At 48.2% G+C, this 17,963-nt stretch overlaps 1 protein-coding gene across 2 annotated transcripts in view; it reads left to right on the plus strand.

The window, feature by feature from the left end:
* Positions 1-11,506, plus strand: part of REEP5 (receptor accessory protein 5) — a 60,343-nt gene extending 48,837 nt beyond the window's left edge. For both annotated transcript variants that reach the window (XM_077462277.1, XM_077462278.1), the window contains exons 4-5: positions 1,735-1,903; positions 11,080-11,506. In XM_077462277.1, the coding sequence (XP_077318403.1) occupies positions 1,735-1,903; positions 11,080-11,129 (219 nt within the window). In that variant the 3' untranslated portion in view covers positions 11,130-11,506. The remainder of the gene's footprint in view (positions 1-1,734; positions 1,904-11,079) is intronic.
* The last annotated feature ends 6,457 nt before the right edge of the window (positions 11,507-17,963 follow it).

Genomic DNA, 17,963 nt, shown 5'->3' on the forward strand with positions numbered 1-17,963 from the left:
AGGCGTGGAGTAGCCATTTAAAGATCTTTATAGCAAACCTATACTTAAAGCAGACCTCCACCCTAAAGTGGAAGTTCCACTCATCGGAACCACCCCCCCCCCCCTCCGGTGCCACAATTGCCACCTTTCAGGGGGGGAGGGTGGTGTAGATACCTGTATAATCCAGCTATCTGCATCCACTTCCGGGAATAGCTAGCCGCAGATGCCTGTTGTGTTCTGGGAAACGCACAGTTCCCAGGACACAACAGGGACCAGTGAAGACGCGCAGCGTGACTCACGCATGCGCAGTAGGGAACCGGGCAGTGAAGCCGCAACTCTTCACTTCCCGATTCCCTGACAGAGGATGGCGGCAGGGGCAGCCGAGAGATAGAACTGAGCAATCAAGCAACGCTGATCCCTCAGTTCTCTCCTCCGCTCTGAGCAGATATAGCCGTAACTGTCAGTCACTTGCTCTGCCCTCCAGCACTCACTGGAGTGCTGGGCTGTGGAGGGTATGGGAGCAGCTGGCTCAGTCTCTCCAGTGGCAAGCTAAGAGGCTGAGCCAGCTGCCTGTCCATGCTTCTGGATGGATCCTGACATGAAAGTTGGAAATGATCCACAGCACCTGGACCGACTGAGTGATGTCACTGGACAATAGACCTTGGCTCACTGTCTGCTGCAAACGGGTCACAGGAATGCAGAACAAACTGCACTCCTGTGATCCATAAGAGAAGTGGGGCCAAAATAGCTTTGGCCATCCTTTATTCAGATCTAATTTAATCCAGTTATAGCTGAAATCCAGCATTACCTTGTGTCTTGCACAATAATAGAGGACACTCTCCTGTACTGACATTGATTTCACTGCACACTATGAGCTTCTAAGTGTGCATTGAAAGCTGCACTAAGTCAGATATAGCCTGCCTTGTTTTCTGGCTGGAGGACATCCAGCATACTCAAACATGTTCCTCTCCAGCCTTATTGTCCCTGACGTGCTCCTTTCATTAATTAGATTTTAGTTCTCTCCATGGTGGAGGCTTAGCATTTTACATGGGTTTTGCCCGGGGTAGTCTGTTTGCAAATGCACCCTCCAGACTGACATCCAAGCATTATAGCTGTTCTAAAACCTTATGCCATATTAATTAAGGTGAAGAACTTTCTTCACTGCAGCTCCCCCCCTAGACCTCGTATGTTTCTTACCTGAGCTCGATCTGATCCAGCAATGTGCACAAGAGCAGCAGCCGCGGTCTCCCACCTGATAGCAGCAGGAGTCATTGGTTCTTGCTGCTGTCAAACGTGACACGTAAGTGGAGGGCGGGGCCAAGTCCTGCTGTCTGTGTCGATGGATGTAGCAGCAGGGCTCGGGAGCGTGCATGCATGGGTGCCCTCATGGAAAGTGGCCTTCCCTGAAGACAGGGGCCTGGAGCGCCAAAGGGGGATCCCAGAAGAGGATCAGGGCTGCTTTGTGCAAAACAATTGCACAGAGCAGGTAAATATAAGGATTGTTATCTTAATAAAAAACAAAAAAAACAAAAAAAAAACCCAAGGCTTTAATATAACTTTAAGTTTGTTTTTTTGCATAACACCTCCCAAATTCCAGTTCACTGCTTGATTCAGGGCTTGGGTCTCTACAGAGGAGTACTGAGGCAGGATGCTGTGATGACAGCACCCAGCTAGCCCCTCCCAACAGCCAAGATCTGTCTGCATTGCATTGATGTTATGGATGTAAACGCAATGAATGTGTTTCCTGTTTTACAGAGTGGATTCCTGCTGTGGTGCATGTCTCCCAGCCCACATAACGGTGCTGACCTGCTTTACAAAAAAATTATCCGTCCATTCTTCCTCAGACATGAGGGTCAAATGGATCGCCTGGTGAAGGACATTAAAGACAAGGCTTCCGAGACTGCAGACACAATTGGGAAGGAAGGTAAGAAGTGTTGTGTGTGTGTGTGTGTGTGTTTGTTTTTTTGTTTTTTGTTTGTTTTGTTTTTTTTTTATAGATCTAGATGGTATGTCTTTAGTCTCCCTCACTACAAGAGACTCTTATAATGGAGTGTGTGTGTGAGCTCTACCTTGCAAGGGATAAACGCGATTTACTTTACAATATGCTAAAACCTCGAAACTGCAGAGGAATCATATTGTTGTTGGTTTTTTTTAATCGAGAATTTGAAAGCATTAAAAGCATTAAAGTGATTTGTAAAGGCTAAAGGTTTTTTACTTTAATGTATTCTGTGCATTAAGGTAAAATCTGTTAGATGCAGCTCCCCCCCCCCCCTAAATACACATTATGTGTGTCAATAGATGCACACACGCAGGAGTGAGCCCACACAAGTATTCCGCGGGGGAGTAGGGCAGGGCACTCAAGAAGAGGCAGATCTAGGTTGTTCTGTGCAAAACCATTACAAAGAGCAGGTAAGTATAGCATGTTTATTTTAGGAGAAAAAAAACAACCTTTTAGGCCTCATGCCCACGGGCATTTTAAAAAACGAGCTGTAAAGCTAGTACCGACGCCAGGGGAAAAAAAGGGGCGTTAACGCGATTTTATCGGTGTTTTGCATTGGCATCAATGTGTGTTTAGCCGCAGATCAATGGGCTGCCATAGGAAAACAATGGTTCCCTGTGGCAGCCCATTGATCTGAATAGAAGCCGCACCAGAAGTCGGATCAAGATGATCCAACCTGCAGTGCGACGTGTGTGCCGAAAATCTTGAAGGGGAACCCCGCCAAAATGTTGTGTGAGGTTCCCCCCAAGATCCATACCAAACCCTTATCCGAGTGTGCAGGTCGGGGGGGGGGGGGATACAAGCAAGCCCCCTACCATACTAGGCTACATGCCCTCCACATGGGGGGGGTTATTGCTCGCTCGCTCTCTCTCTCTCTCTCTCTCTCTCTCTCTCTCTCTCTCTCTCTCTCTCTCTCTCCCTCTCCCTCTCCCTCTCCCTCTCCCTCTCCCTCTCCCTCTCCCTCTCCCTCTCCCTCTCCCTCTCCCTCTCCCTCTCCCTCTCCCTCTCCCTCTCCCTCTCCCTCTCCCTCTCCCTCTCCCTCTCCCTCTCCCTCTCCCTCTCCCTCTCCCTCTCCCTCTCCCTCTCCCTCTCCCTCTCCCTCTCCCTCTCCCTCTCCCTCTCCCTCTCCCTCTCCCTCTCTCCATTTACAGCCTATGGCATCAACATAGAGAGGTGTTTTTAAACTCTGAAAAACACTCATCAAATGCGACTGTAAAAATTCACATGGGCATGAGACCTTAATATCACTTTAACATACAGTGCCTTGAAAAAGTATTTATATGCCCTTAAAATTCTCCACATTTTGTCATGTTACAACCAAAAATGTAAATGTATTTTATTGGGATTTCCTGTGATAAACCAACACTAATGCCGCATACACACGATGGAATTGTCCGGCGGACTCGAGTCTGCCGGACAATCCGCCCATGTGTGGGCTCCGGCTGACTTTTTTTGTGTACAGCCATGTCTTGGTAGGTTTGCAATTGTGCCATACTCTTTCCATTTTTGGATGGATTGAACAGTGCTCCATGAGATGTTCAAAACTTGGGATTTTTTTTTTTTATAACCTAACCCTGCTTTAAACTTCTCTACAACTTTATTCCTGACCTGTCTGGTGTGTTCCTTGGCCTTTATGATGCTGTTTGTTTGCTAAGGTTCTCCTGAAGGCTTCACAGAACCGCTGTATTTTATACTGAGATTAAATTACACACAGGTGGACTATATTTACTAATTGGGCAACTTCTGAAGGCAATTGGTTCCACTATGCTAGGAGCATCAGTGTAAAGGGGGCTGAATACAAATGCACGCCACATTTTTTTTCACATTTTTTGTTTGTAAAAAAAAAATTACACAATCACAATTATGTGCCACTTTTTGTTGGTCTTTTTTTTGTCTTTTTGGTTGTAATATGACAAAATGGGGAAAATTTCAAGAGGTAGGAATACTTTTACAAGGCATTATGACCTAATTTCATTGTGACCTATTTTTCAGGAAATACTGACCGTTTTTCACTGTGTGTCCCTCTGCGCCCAGGTGCATGAACCCTTAAAGCCTAATTGTACTTTTATTATTGCTTACCTTCAGTGAGATGCATCCCTTGTGCTGTGTTCTAGTGTAGTAGAAATCGTCTTTTCCTCCATTTATAGAAGCTGGTGCAATATTGGAAAAGGGTGGGCATACCTTCATGAGTGCTTGTAACAGCTCTTAGTTCTGTTACAAGCACCACACTGGAAAATTACGGGGGTGGGGGTTCTGCTAAATGAAGGCACCACACTCACTGAAGGTAATTTATGACCCTTGTGCTTATTTTTTTATGTAACTAAACTGTGTGCCTGTGTATGTACAGTGCATTCATAAAGTATTCAGAAGCCCTTCACTTCTAATTTTGTTATATTGCAGCCTACTACAGTTTTTTTAATTCATTTTTTTCTCATTAATCTACTCTCAGTACTCCATAATGACAAAGTAAAAAACAGAATTTTAGAAGGTCTGCAAATTTATTAAAAAGGAAATGGTGAAATATTACATTGGCAAGGTTTTCCGACCCTTTGCAACACTTGAAATTTTGTCATGAAGAAATTTTTTTTTTCTTTTTAAATATAATCTTTGTGATCTCACATTCTGTTTTCAGCATCTCATAAAAGGCTAAGAGTTGGTGGTAGATAAACATCAGTACATTGGTCTGCCCGGTGAATGGCAGCACAAGTGTTGGTTGAAAACTGACCACGCAGGGAGGAACACCTGGTATTTCACACAAATGAAGCAATGCAAAGAAAACTAGTTACTTTCTCTTGCATTCACCGACTGAAACGGCTCCTTAATTCTTAAACATCGTGTTGTTAACGCCACCTTCAGGAGAGGACTAGGCAGAACATGTACAAAAACAGAACTTTCTAGTTCTGCCCAAGGGGTGGTCCCTTCAGTAACAACCCCCCAGCCTGCTTCCTGCAGCCTCAGTTTTTTTTCTGCCTAGTGAAGGAGATGGACCTAGGAACCCTGCGGGCCCATCAGTCCGGGTGTTTTTTTTTTTTTGCAGAAGTTTTGTCTTTTGCGCAAGATTAAGATCCTGTGATCTATAAACAGCCAGCTGGGTGACAGGCTGGATACTGTTATCCTTGTAGTCTCCCCAGCCTGGCCAGCGAGTGTGTGCAGACCATAGCTACACGCTGGGTCGGCCACGACATGCCCCTCAGGCTCCAGGGGCAGCCGGTGAGCGCAATGCTCTGGGGCACACATATGACTGGGCTACTGATGTCTGAGTCAGTGTGCTGTGGCCAGCAGCCTCCCCGTACTCTTCTGGAGTGGGTCTGTGATGTAATGTCCCCAGCTCATCCGGAATGGTAAGTACAGCTCTCCCTGCCTCAGTGGAGCTGAGCAGCTAGGCATTCCCTGGGAGGTTGATTTAGGGGTCCCTCTCCTCCCTCTCTTCTCTCCCTGCCCCAATCTCATGTGCTCAGAACAGCAAGGTTTCTTCTCAGACACCTGGGAGCTGACACAAGCACTACTAGCTGAACAGCGCAGAACTCGGTCAGGGTGGTGAGTCCTGCGGTAGGGGCCCCTCAGCCTGCAGCAGTTAGGAGGGTGGGACTATACACCTTATACACCTGACCTTAGTCCCTAACAGGTGGCAGACATGGTGGGTCAGCATGGCTTCAGAAACTGGTGTTTCTTCCCCCAAACTCCAGGCAATTGCAACCGGCTCGTCTGAAAACAGTGCAGTGCCTCTGGACGCTTTGTCGGCAGTCCTTGATACGTTCGTTGCCAGGATGGAGGCGGGGTGTGGGCACAAAGGTGATAAAAAGTGGCCCCTGCCCCCCCCCCCCCCATCCTCAGGGGAGAGCTCTGATGCAGACTCTGGCCCCACTGAGACTGGTGGTGCCTGCTCTGTCGTTTCAGATGATTCCGACCAGGACAGTGAGGATGAGTCCCCGTCCGGGTCTGCGCACGACAAAGCGCTAGTTGGAGCACTTATCACAGCTGTGCGTGATACCCTGAAGATTCAGAATACAGTAGATCCCTCTGCTGATGTAGCGGTCCCTTTTGGGTCCCGTAAGTCAGCCCGTGCAACTAAGGTGTTTCTGTATCTGACTTATTTCAATAAGTTCATATACAAGGAATGGGGTAGACCACAACGGACCTTTTCGGTCCCAAAAAGTATGACGGTGTGTTAACCCTTTTTAGTAGAGCCTTCTTAAGAAATGGTCGGCTCCTCCGGGCGTGGGTCCCCCAGTATCCAGGTTAAATAAAGTATCCACGATCCCGGTAGAGGGGACTCCTGCATTTAAGGACCCCAAGGACAGGAAGGCCGAGGTAGTGGCCCGTTCCTTGTTTTACAATTGTGGGGTCAGCGATGCAACCAGTACTGGCCTCCGCACTTGTGTCCCAGACACTTACTGAGTGGGCAAAATGTTTGCACTGTGAATTGGGGGAGCAACAGGCTTCCCCTGTCTGCGGGGAACGAGCAGACCAGTTAATGCAAGGCCTTAAGTACATTTTGTGACGCGGCCCTGGTTACCCTCCCTCTGTTTTCTAGGGCTTCAGTGTCAGCAGCTGAGGCGCCTGATTTGGCTAAAATGCTGGTCTGCGGACCAGGCATATAAGAAAGCCCTGACGGATCTACCCTTGGTGAGCGGCTCTTTGGAGCCTCGTTGGATGACATCTTTAAGAATGCCACGGGTGGAAAAAGTACCTTACTCCCACAAACCAGGAAGACTAAGGAGCCACGCCGTAGGCAAGGGTCCTCATTTTCCACTCATAAGCGGCTTTTTTGTTTGTCCGGGGCTTCGGCTAAATGTGCCCAGCCCGACAGGACGACCTCTGAAGGACAAAAATGTCTCTGGAACCGCAAACCTGCAAGCAAAAGTGCTACCGCATGAAGGTTTGCCCCCTCCCATCTCACGGGTGGGGGTCGCCTTAAGGAGTTTGCAGCCCGGTGGGCCTCTCGACTGTCTGACCAATGGGTCTGCAAACTGATTTCCTCTGGCTACAAGACAGAGTACCTCTCTTGGCCACCAAACTGATTCTTCCCTTCCAGCATACCCTTACTCCTGGCTTGCCAGGAGGCCCTATTGGGGGCGGTAAGGGACAGGTGATAGTACCTGTTTCGGAGTCGGAAAGGTTCCAGGGGTTCTACTCCAATCTGTAGTCCCAAAAAGGAAGGAGCACGTCCAATCTTGGACCTAAAAGCCCTCAATTGCTTCGTGAAAGTACAGAGGTTCAGAAGGGAATCAGTTCGCTCAGTAGTCGCTGCACTTCATCAAGGAGACTTCCTGGCATCTTTGAACATCCAGGATGTGTGCCTGCCCATATGCCTCCGAGGTTTCTGCGATTCGCAGTTGGGGGCGCCCACTACCAGTTTGTGGCTCTCCCTTTTGGGTTGGCATCAGCCCTCCGAGTCTTTACCAAGGTATTGGCTCCAGTGTTGGCATTGCTGTGACAACGCGGGATCGCAATCGTAAGTTACCTAGACGATCTCCTCCTGAGAGCATCTTCTGCCTCAGAATGAAAGGAGGATGTGGCAATCACCATGAAGGATTTTGGGTGGCTGTTGAACCTAATGAAGTCGGTGCTTATACCGACTCTACGTTTTGAAGTACCTAGGCTAACTGCTGGACTCCATAGAAGTGAGTGTTTCTCCCTTCAGACCAGTTGCAGACTCTCAGAGCCGCGGTAACTGTTGATGAACTGCAGGTGGTCGTCGCTACGCTTCTGCATGCGAGTCCTGAGGCTCATGGTGGCCTCCTTCGAGGCAGTGCCCTATGCCCAGTTTCATACCGGAGTCTTGCAGAAGGAGGTCTTGACGAAATGGGACAAATCTCTTATCCCTGGATCAGCAGATTCAGGTGAGCCGGTCAGTCAGGGACTCCCTGCTTTGGTGGCTGAGACCCCCGACACTTCAGTCCGGGAAGTCGTTCCTACCTCTACATTGGACAGTGATCACAACGGACGCCAGCCTGACCGGCTGGGGTGGAGTACTGGGGGTATAGTCGGCCCGGGGCCTCTGGTCGAGGGAGGAATCCAAGTAGCCGAGCAATGTGCTTGAGCTACGAGCGATCAGGCTATGCCTCTCCACATGGTCAACGAGACCTCGAGGGCGTCCGATCAGGATCCAGTGAGACAACGCCATGGCGGGGGCATACGTCAATGATTGAGGAACAAGAATCTCTGCTGCAGCACGGGAGGTCGCTCACATCCTTCAGTGGGCAGAGCGACATGTACCAGCCCTATCAGCCATTTACATTAAGTCGCCAGATGCTGGACCCAGGAGAATGGTTGCTGCAGCCGGAGGTGTTCAGGCTACTGTGACTGTGATGGGGCACACCAGACGTGGATCTCGTGGCTTCCTGTCTCAATCGGAAGGTGCCGAGATTCGTAATTGGGACAAGAGATCCTTGGGCAGACGCACCAGGCGCGCTGGTGGCTCCGTGGGGTCAGTACCGACTGATCTATGCTTTTCCTCCGCTAAAGCAACTACCACGTCTGCTTCGCAGAGTGGAGACCGAAGGGATTCCAGTAATTCTGATTGCCCCAGATTGGCCTCAGCGTCCCTGGTACACCGACCGAATACACCTGGTTGCGGACGAGGTCCAATTCTCCATCCTGCTTTACCATCGCTGGTTTTAACGGCATGGCTGTTGAGAGCCAGGTGCTAAGGAACCGGAGCCTATCGGACTGTGATTTCAACTTATGTTGAGAGCACAGAAATCGTCTTCTTGGAAGATATATCGTACCCGGAAGGCATACATCTCTATGCGTGAGGAGATATGATGGCGTCCGCGCACCTATTCCATTTCCAGGATCCTGCTGTTTCCACAGCGAGGAGTAGACCAGAAGTTGGCTTTGAGCACCATTAAAGGACAAATATATGAGCTCTGGCTGTCCTCCTCCTTCTTCTTCTTTTTTTTTTTAAATTTTTTTTTGATCACAACGGACGCCAGCCTGACCGGTTGGGGGGGAGTTTGGGGAGTACAGTCAGCCCAGGGTCGCTGGACCAAGAAAGAATCCTGCCTGCCAATCAACGTGCTGGAACTTCGGGCAATCAGGTGGTGCCTCTCCACATGGTTGCAGAGGCTGCAGGGGCGTCCGGTCAGGATCCAGTCATACAACGCCACTCCAACCATCAAGGAGGAACAAGGAGCTCGGCTGCAGCACTGGAGGTCTCTCACATCCTGCGGTGGGCAGAGCGGCACGTGCTGGCTCTGTTGGCCATGTAGAAAACTGGCAAGTGGACTAGTCAGCAGTCTGGCAAGTCGTCAAATACTGGACCAAGGGGAATGGTTGCTACATCCGGATGTATTTTGGCTCCTTTGCCTAAGGTGGGGCATGCCAGATGTGGATCTCCTGGCTTCTCGACTCAATCGGAAGGTACAGATGATTGTGGCCAGGTCAAAGGATCCCTGGGCAGATGCGGCAGACGCGTTGGTGGCTCCATGGGGGCATTATCAGCTGATTTTATGCTTTTCCCCCACTCAAACTTCTACCATGTCCGCTTCGCAGAGTGGAGGCCGAGGGGATTCCAGTAATTCTGATTTGCCCCAGATTTGACCTCTGCGTCCGACATAGTACGAATGGTGGCGGATGTTCCTTGGCGACTGCCGATGCGAGAGGACATTCTGTCGCAAGGTCCAATACTTCATCCTGCTTTACCGTCGTGGCTTTAACGGCATGGCTATTGAAAGCCAGGTGCTAAGGGACCGAGGTCTGTCGGATTCCGTAATATCCACTATGTTGAGGGCACAGACGTCATCTTCTCTGAAGATTTATCATTGTACGTGGAAGGCCTACATCTCCATGTGTGAGGAGATGGGGTGGCATCTGCACAAATACTCTATTTTTGTTTTTACAGCGAGGAGTGGATCAGAAACTTGCCCAAAGCACCATCAAGGGGCAGATATCCGCTTTGGTTGTGTGTGTTGTGTGTTTTTATTTATTTATTTTTTTTCAGCGTCCCTTGGAGACTCATTCATTGGTGAGTACGTTTGTTCAGGGGGGTTCGACATGTGGCCCCTCCGGTTCGACCACCGCTACCTCTGTGGGATTTGAATCTGGTGCTCTCGGTGCTTCAAAAACCACAGTTTGAAAACATTAGGGAGATTCCCTTATTGACACTCTCAGAAAGTAGTCTTTCTAGTAGCCATTACATCTGCCAGGAGGGTTTCTGAGTCGGCGGCCTTGTCTTACAAGTCTCCCCTACTTGGTCCTCCACAAGGATAAGGGGTGTCTTTGTATTCCCTGGACGTGGTCTGGGCTCTGCGGGTGTATCTGTCTGCTATGGCTCCTTTTTCGGAGGTCAGACTCGCCGTTTGTATCGGTGGCTGGTCCGAAGAAGGGCCTGGCGGTCTCGCCAGGGCAGTTGGTGCCTCTTGGGCTTTCTGACATCAAGCGTCCGTTTCCCAGGTGTGTAAGGCGGCGACCTGGTTGTCCGTTCACACTTTCACTAAATTTTACAAAGTTGATGTGAGCGTATCTTCGGATGCTTGCTTCGGCCAGAAGGTTTTGCAAGCTGTGTAGGTTGCAACTCCTGCGTTTGAGGAGCTCTGGTTGTTGTGTGGAGTTATTGTTTGCTGTTCCCACCCCTCGTTTCTTTGACACTGCTCTGGGATGTCCCTAAGGTCAAGAAGAGATGCTATGTCTGTCAATGAATGAAAGAGAAAATGGGATTTTTGTACTCCTCACCATTAAAATCCTTTTCTCTGAAGTTCATTGACAGACACAGCACTCATCCCTCCTAATTATGTTTGTACTGCTTTTGACAAACTGGATGCAGGGTGAGGGGTTATAGCCAGTAGGACTGCCCCTGGGCGGTGCTGTGCAAGTGTTGCTGTTTTTAACACTTTCTGCCTAGTCCTCTCCTAAAGGATCGCTATAACCCTAAGGTCAAGAAGAGCTGCTGTGTCTGTCAATGAACTTCAGAGAGAAGGATTTTACGGTGAGAACAAAAATCCTATTTTTAATACTAGTACATGGAACAGCAGGCACATATCAGGAATATGAAATGTTGGGGTAAAATTCTTCAAGTGTGTAAGTAGCACATGCTTTATTAAGGTTTTATTTTTTTAAATTGCTAATATATATGTATATTTTTTTTTCTATTTTTACAGCTAAACGGGCTACTGTGAACTTGCTTGGTGATGAGAAGAAGAGCACCTAACTGGATGTGTGAAGTGGTTCCCTATAAGCCTCTGTTACATGGGACAAAGCTATGGCCTATACTCCTCTGGCAAGGGGGTCTGGAACACTGGCTGACCAGTCACTGGCGAGCTCAGAGTTTCAGGCCTCGCTGCTGCTGAGAGCTATTAATATTGTTGCCTTGAAATCAGTTTTTTGATATGAAGATTGTGTGTTTGAGTAGTTGTACTATTTTTGTTGTTGTCAATAGAGAAGGTAAGCATTTTTATTTAAGAGGCATCAAGTGTCCAGAGCTTAAAAAAAAGATAAATATCAGTATGGGAAAAGCTTTTAAATGTATTATTGTCCTGTATTTAATGGACCTCAATAAACAACGTGGCCATACTGAGTACCTTGTCACCCTGTGTGTTGTATTTATTTACCTATGTATTTGTTGATCAGGATGTTGGGATTCTTTTGTGCCAATTCATGTTCCCTGTTTCCACATTGATCATATGGCTGTAAGGCCGCGTACACACGCGCGGACTGTTGGCCCAACTTTGTCCGTCCAACAGTTTGAGCGAACAGTCCGCTCAAACTTAGCATGGACGGACATGGCCACACACGACGGACGAACAGTTTGCTGAAACCGTGCGCGATGACGTGAACGGCACGTACGACGGGACGAAAAATACGACGTCCTATACACTGCAATGCAACCTTCCGACGTGGAAATCCTTTCTGAGCATGCGCGAGACTTAGTTGGCCGAACAAGCCTACACATGAGCGAACAGTCCGCTGAAACCTTGACTTCTTAGGCGCGTGTGTACGCGGCCTAAGAAGTCCCTTTTTTATGAGTAAAATTCCCTCACACAGGTTACCTCTGTGTTAATGTATCATCATAAAACCCTTTCAGGGGATGTGTATGTACTTTTTTTTTTTTTTTTTTTTTTCTTCGCTGTGGATAGAGTGAGAGAGAATTAGAAATCCTGTCCGGTCTTTTCTGCTTTCTGGAACTGACATTTTATCTGACAGGAAGCCATTTAAGCTCTCCAACTGCAGCAGTCAAATACAGGAGGGAAAAAAGTATTTGATCCCCTGCTGATTTTTTATGTTTTGCCCACTGACAAAGAAATGATCAGTCTATATAATAGTTTTATTTTAACAGTGAGAGGGAATAACAAAATATATCCAGAAACACATTTCAATTTTTTTTTATAAATGGATATACATTTTAATGGGTGAAATTAAGTATTTGACCCCTTTGCAATACATGACTTCGTACTTGGTGGCAAAACCCTTGTTGGCAATCAGACTTTAGACATTTTTTGTAGTTGGCCTTCATGTTTGCACATGTCTGAGAAGGGATTTTGTCCCACTCCTCTTTGCAGAGCCTCTCCAAGTCATTAAGGATGACGTTTGGTAACTTGAGCCTTCAGCTCCCTCCACATTTTCTATGGGATTAAGGTCTGGAGACTGGTTATGCCACTCCAGAACCTTAATGTGCTTCTTCTTGAGCCACTCCTTTGTTGTCATGGCCGTGTGTTTAGGGTCATTGTCATGCTGGAATACCCATCCACTACTCATTTTCAATGTCCTGGCTGAGGGAAGGATGTTCTCACCTAGGATTTGACGGTACATGGCCCCGTTCATTGTTCCTTTTGATGCAGAAAAACACCCCCAAAGCATGATTTTTTCACCTCCATGTTTGATGGTGTTCTTGGGGTCATAGACAGCATTCTTTCTCCTCCTCCAAAAATGTTGAGTTGATGCCAAAGAGCTAGATTTTGGTTTCAACTGACCACAACACTTTCACCCAGTTTATCTCTGGATTATTCAGTTGTTCGTTGGCAAACTTCGGCTGGGCCTGTACATGTGCTTTCTTGAGCAGGGGGACCTTGTGGGTACTGAAAGATTTCAGTCCTTTGCGGCACAGAGTTGGCATTTGTTTTGTTTTCTTGGTTACCATGGTCCTAGCTGCCTTGAGATCATTAATCATATTCTCCTGTGTAGTTCTGGGCTGCTTCCTCACCATTCTCTTGATCAATGAAACTCCACGAGTTGAGATCCTGCATGGAGCCCCAGACTGAGGGAGATTGACAGTTATTTTGTGTTTCTACCATTTGTGAATAATTGCACCAATTGTTGTCACCCTCCTACCAAGCTGCTGCTTGGCAATGGTCTTGTAGCCCATTCCAGCCTTGTGTAGGTCTACTATCTTGTCCCTGATATCCTTGGACAGCTGTTTGGTCTTGGCCATGGTGGAGAGATTGGAATCTTATTGCTTCTGTGGACAGGTGTCTTCCATACAGGTAACCAGCTGAGATTAGGAGCACTCCCTTAAAGGGGGTGCTCCTAATCTCAGCTGGTTACCTGTATGGAAGACACCTTGGAGCCGGAAATCTTGCTGACTGATAGGGGATCAAATACTCCACCATACTCCACCCTCCGTGCCGTATACCATCACATATGGACAGACGGCCCCTACCTACCCACGGGTAACCAAGCCATCATTAAACTATTAGCGAAAAAGGGTAAGGACGCACAAGAACCAGGTTCATATACACCCATCTCACTTTTAAATCTTGACGTCAAGATTCTCTCCAAAATCATAGCCACTAGATTAGCCTCCATTATTCCCTCTTTGATACATCCTGCCCAATCGGGTTTCGTGAAGGGCCAGACTGCTACCATGAACATCAGAAAGGTGATGATGGCTCTAGAACACGCTAAATGGGGGAGACAATGCAATCATCACCCTAGATGCGGAGAAAGCCTTCCATAACATAAGTTTATCAATGCCATGTATACCGCCCCGGCAGCCAGACTTGTAGCGGCAGGAATTCTTTCAGATGAATTTCGTCTCCACAAAGGTACAAGACAGGGTCCTTTGCATAAATTACAATAAAAGTGAAATACTTCCCATAGGTACTCATTCAAAACCTCCCTGGGCTCACCAATCCATCTTCACTGTCGCAAAATCGCATTTCACTTACCTAGGAATAAACATAGGGAAATTCCCCTCCCCTCTCTACCACCTCAACTACCCCCATTCCCCCCCCCCCCCCCCCCACAATCACAAAAATCTCTCAGGAATTAGATAACTGGATGGATCTCCCCCTTTCTCTCCTGGGAAGATGCTATCTGGTAAAAATGGTCAGTTTCGCAGGCCTATTTTATCCGCTCCAGACCATCCCTTTGCTTCTACACCATATAGACACAAAATTCCTCAATTCTGCCATCTCTAAATTCCTTTGGCGAAACAAAAGACCGCGCATAGGCTTCACAAAGTTATATCTTCCCAGGCGCGAAGGGGGTATCGGCCTCCCAAACATCAGAACTTAAGTCTGGACTGGGTGGCCCAAAAATCTCGCTACTCCAATCAACTGGAAACTGCAATGATACACCCCTACTCCTTGGTAGCCCTCCTCCACTGCAAGTGGAAATGCCTACCACCTCCACTTCAGAACAACCTCCTGCTATGGAACACTGCAATTGCCTGGAGGGAGGGAGGTAAGGAAAAGCCTCAAACTACCACCCTTCACCTCTAGCCATCTTCCAATACAGGGAAACCCAAGCTTCCCTCCAGGTCTGGAACATCAACCCTATGTCACCTGGCAGCAAAATGTCCTCACAAAATTCTCTTCACTATGTGACTTGAAGACTGGTCACCCTGTCACTTTCCGGACGTTAGCTGACAAATTCTTGCTTCCAATGTCGCATGCATTCCACTATGGTCAATGCATCAGTTTTCTGAAAAATGCATGCAAAGATGACCATAGGAGGTTCAAACCATCCTTTTACGGATATCCTTTTCCAAGAAGACTCATACAAAATTTCAGACATCTATCGACCTCTTCTACTGAAAACCACTCCCCCTCTCATGGCCTCATCAGCGGCCAACTGGGCATAAGACTTTCCGGATACTGAACTGGTGGATAAAATCCTACAAGGCCTTAATTCCATCCACAAACTTGTTCCTAACGAATCTTGGAGGGAAACCCAATTGAAAATTGTTCACCAGGCTCATATCCCCTTCCTCTTGGCCAAACAAGACCAAAAAGCCTCTATCTGCCCTCTCTGCCAACACCCCAGGCCCTCCCTGGCACATCGCTTCTGGTCATGCACATATATAGCCATCTTCTGGGACCAAATCCTATCCTATATCTTCGAAATAACCTTTCTCAAACTGCCCCCCTGCTCCTTATCTTTGGACACTGGGACCCCCAGCTGCTGCCCTGGTCACTCATTCCAGCAAAGACTGGTCCCTGACATGCCTCCTACTTGCAAGAAGCCAACCTGAAAAACTGGATCTCCAACATATGGCCTAATGTCTTACAAGTTAAGAGACCTCTTACAACTATTATTCAGGGACAAACTCAACACAAATCTATCGCATGAAAAAAACAAAACACGCTTCTACCGCAAATGGCAACCTCTTATGGCCTCAAGACTCACTCCTATGGATCAGACAAAACTCGAGGAACTATCATTCTCATACCACGAGCGTTCCTCAACACCGCAAGTGCTGCTGCTTTCTTCTCCGACTGCAAGTCCTACAATAACATAAGGACCTCGCTTTACGACGAGACGCAAAACCTCATGCATCTTCCTCCTACCAACCCCTCCTACTCCTTCAATGTCACTATGGAGAAGGCTATCACCAATTCCACAAACTCAGAGTCTACCCCCAGGACACCTCTTTAACTAGAACTTGGTGCTCATCTCCCTCCCCCACCCCTCCATTTTTTTTCTTTTCTCCCCCCTCCCCCTCCCCACACTTCCTGGATCATTTATTGGTGTTCCCTTGGTAAACATAGGATCCCTTCACCCTAGATCCATCCAGTCCCCCCCCCCCGTTCTTTTAATGTGAACTTTACTTCTTCCTAGCTCCTACGAGATTCATTGTTACTGGTATGCACTTGGATATTTTCTTCATAATTGCTTTTCCCTGTAAAAAAATACTAATACGGTTGAAATTTTACTCTGTATGTCACATCTCAATAAAATCTAATGGGGGGGGGGGGGAAAGCAGCGAAGGTAAAGCAGGATGGAGAATTGGACCTTGAGACAGCAGGCCCTCTCGTAACGGCAGTCGCCAAGGGGCATCTGCCACCAGGCACACTAGGTCTGCGTACCAGGGACGCTGGGGCCAATCTGGGGCAATCAGTATTACTGGAATCCCCTTGGCCTCCACTCTGCAGAGCAGACGTGGTAACAGTTTCAGTGGAGGAAAGGCATAGATCAGCTGGCACTGATCCCACGGAGCCACCAGCGAGTCTGACGCGCTTGCCCAAGGATCTCTTGTCCTGGATATGAATCTCTGCACCTTCCAATTGAGATGGGAGGCCAGAAGATCCACATCTGGTGTGCCCCATCGCAGGCACAGTAGCCTGAACACCTCCAGATGCAATGCCCATTCTCCTGGGTCCAGCATCTGGCGACTTAGATAATCCGCATGCCAGTTCTCCACTCCCGGGATGTAAATGGCTGATAAGACTGGTACATGTCGCTCTGCCCACTGAAGGATGTGAGTGACTTCCCGTGTGGCGGCCAAGCTTCTTGTTCCTCCTTGGTGATTGACTTATGCCCTCGCCGTGGCGTTGTCTGACTGGATCCTGATCGGACGCCCTTGAAGTCTCCAGACACCCCCAGGGAGAGATCCACACACACCCAGGGCACAGCCAGCCAGCACAGTCCCCCCCAGGTTAGAGCCCCTGCTTATGATACACACACCGCTCAGCAGGCTCATGCAGCATCCCCCACAGGGAGGGGGGGCCCCGAATCGACCTCCCAGGAAATGCCCAGCTGCTCAGCCCCACCGAAGCAGGAAGAGCTGTACTTGGCAGTCCTGCAGAGCTGGGAGACATTCCATCACAGAGCCACTCTCCGATCAGTACGAGTGGCTACTGGCCTGGCACACTGACACAGACATCAGTAGCCTGGTCATATGTGTGCCCCGGAGCATTAACGCTCACCGACCACCTCTGGAGTTGAGGCCTGTCGTGGCCGACCCAGCGTGTAGCTCTGGTCTGCACACGCTTGCTGGCCAGGCCGGGGAGACTACAAGGATACAGGTATCCAGCCTGTCGCCCCGCCGGCTGTTGACAGCAGATCACAGGATCTTTAATCTTGCGCAAAAAGCAAAGCTTCTGCAGAAAAAACATGGCTAATGGGCCTGTCAGGGTTCCTAGGTCCTTCTCCTTCACTAGGCAAAATGAAGCTGAAGCTGTATGGCAGGGTGAGGGGTTGTTACCCTTTGGGAGGAACTAGAAGTTCTGAGTTTTTTCATTACATGTTAACATATTATGCCTAGTCCTCTCCTAAAGGTGGCGTAACAACCCAATAGTCTAAAGAGAGGAGCTGTGTCAGTCAGTGAATATAAGAGAAAAAACATTGGCTTGACACAATTAAGAAAAAGGAAACCATCATGAGAGAATCCTGGAGGCTGCCATTGCTGACCTGCCATGAAAGTGGGCACTTCAGTAATGTTCTTTGTGGTATAATTGTCTTTTCTATTCAATATATAATGGTCTGTCTACTATAATTTAAACTGAACTGGGGTTTAAGTGAAAAAATGAACCTTACAGCCGGTCCCCCCCCCCCCCCGCACTGCGAGGGTTAAGTGGCTCTAAAGGCAGAAGGTTTTTTACCTTGATACATTCTTTGAATTAAGGTAAAATCTGCAAGCAGCTCCCAGCCACCCCATGAATACTTACTTGAGCCAGATCTCGATCCAGCGATGTGCAGTCTCTCTCTCTCTCTCTCTCTCTCTCTCTCTCTCTCTCTCTCTCTCTCTCTCCATTGTCAAATAGAGCCAATGAGGAGGGGTGGGGCGGAATGCACTCAGGAGTGAGCAGCTTGCTATGGAGGCACT

This window comes from Lithobates pipiens, unplaced genomic scaffold (genome assembly GCF_037356315.1).
Source record: "Lithobates pipiens isolate NorthernLeopardFrog02 unplaced genomic scaffold, aLitPip1_a1.2 Scaffold_3, whole genome shotgun sequence".
Lineage (NCBI taxonomy): Eukaryota > Metazoa > Chordata > Amphibia > Anura > Ranidae > Lithobates > Lithobates pipiens.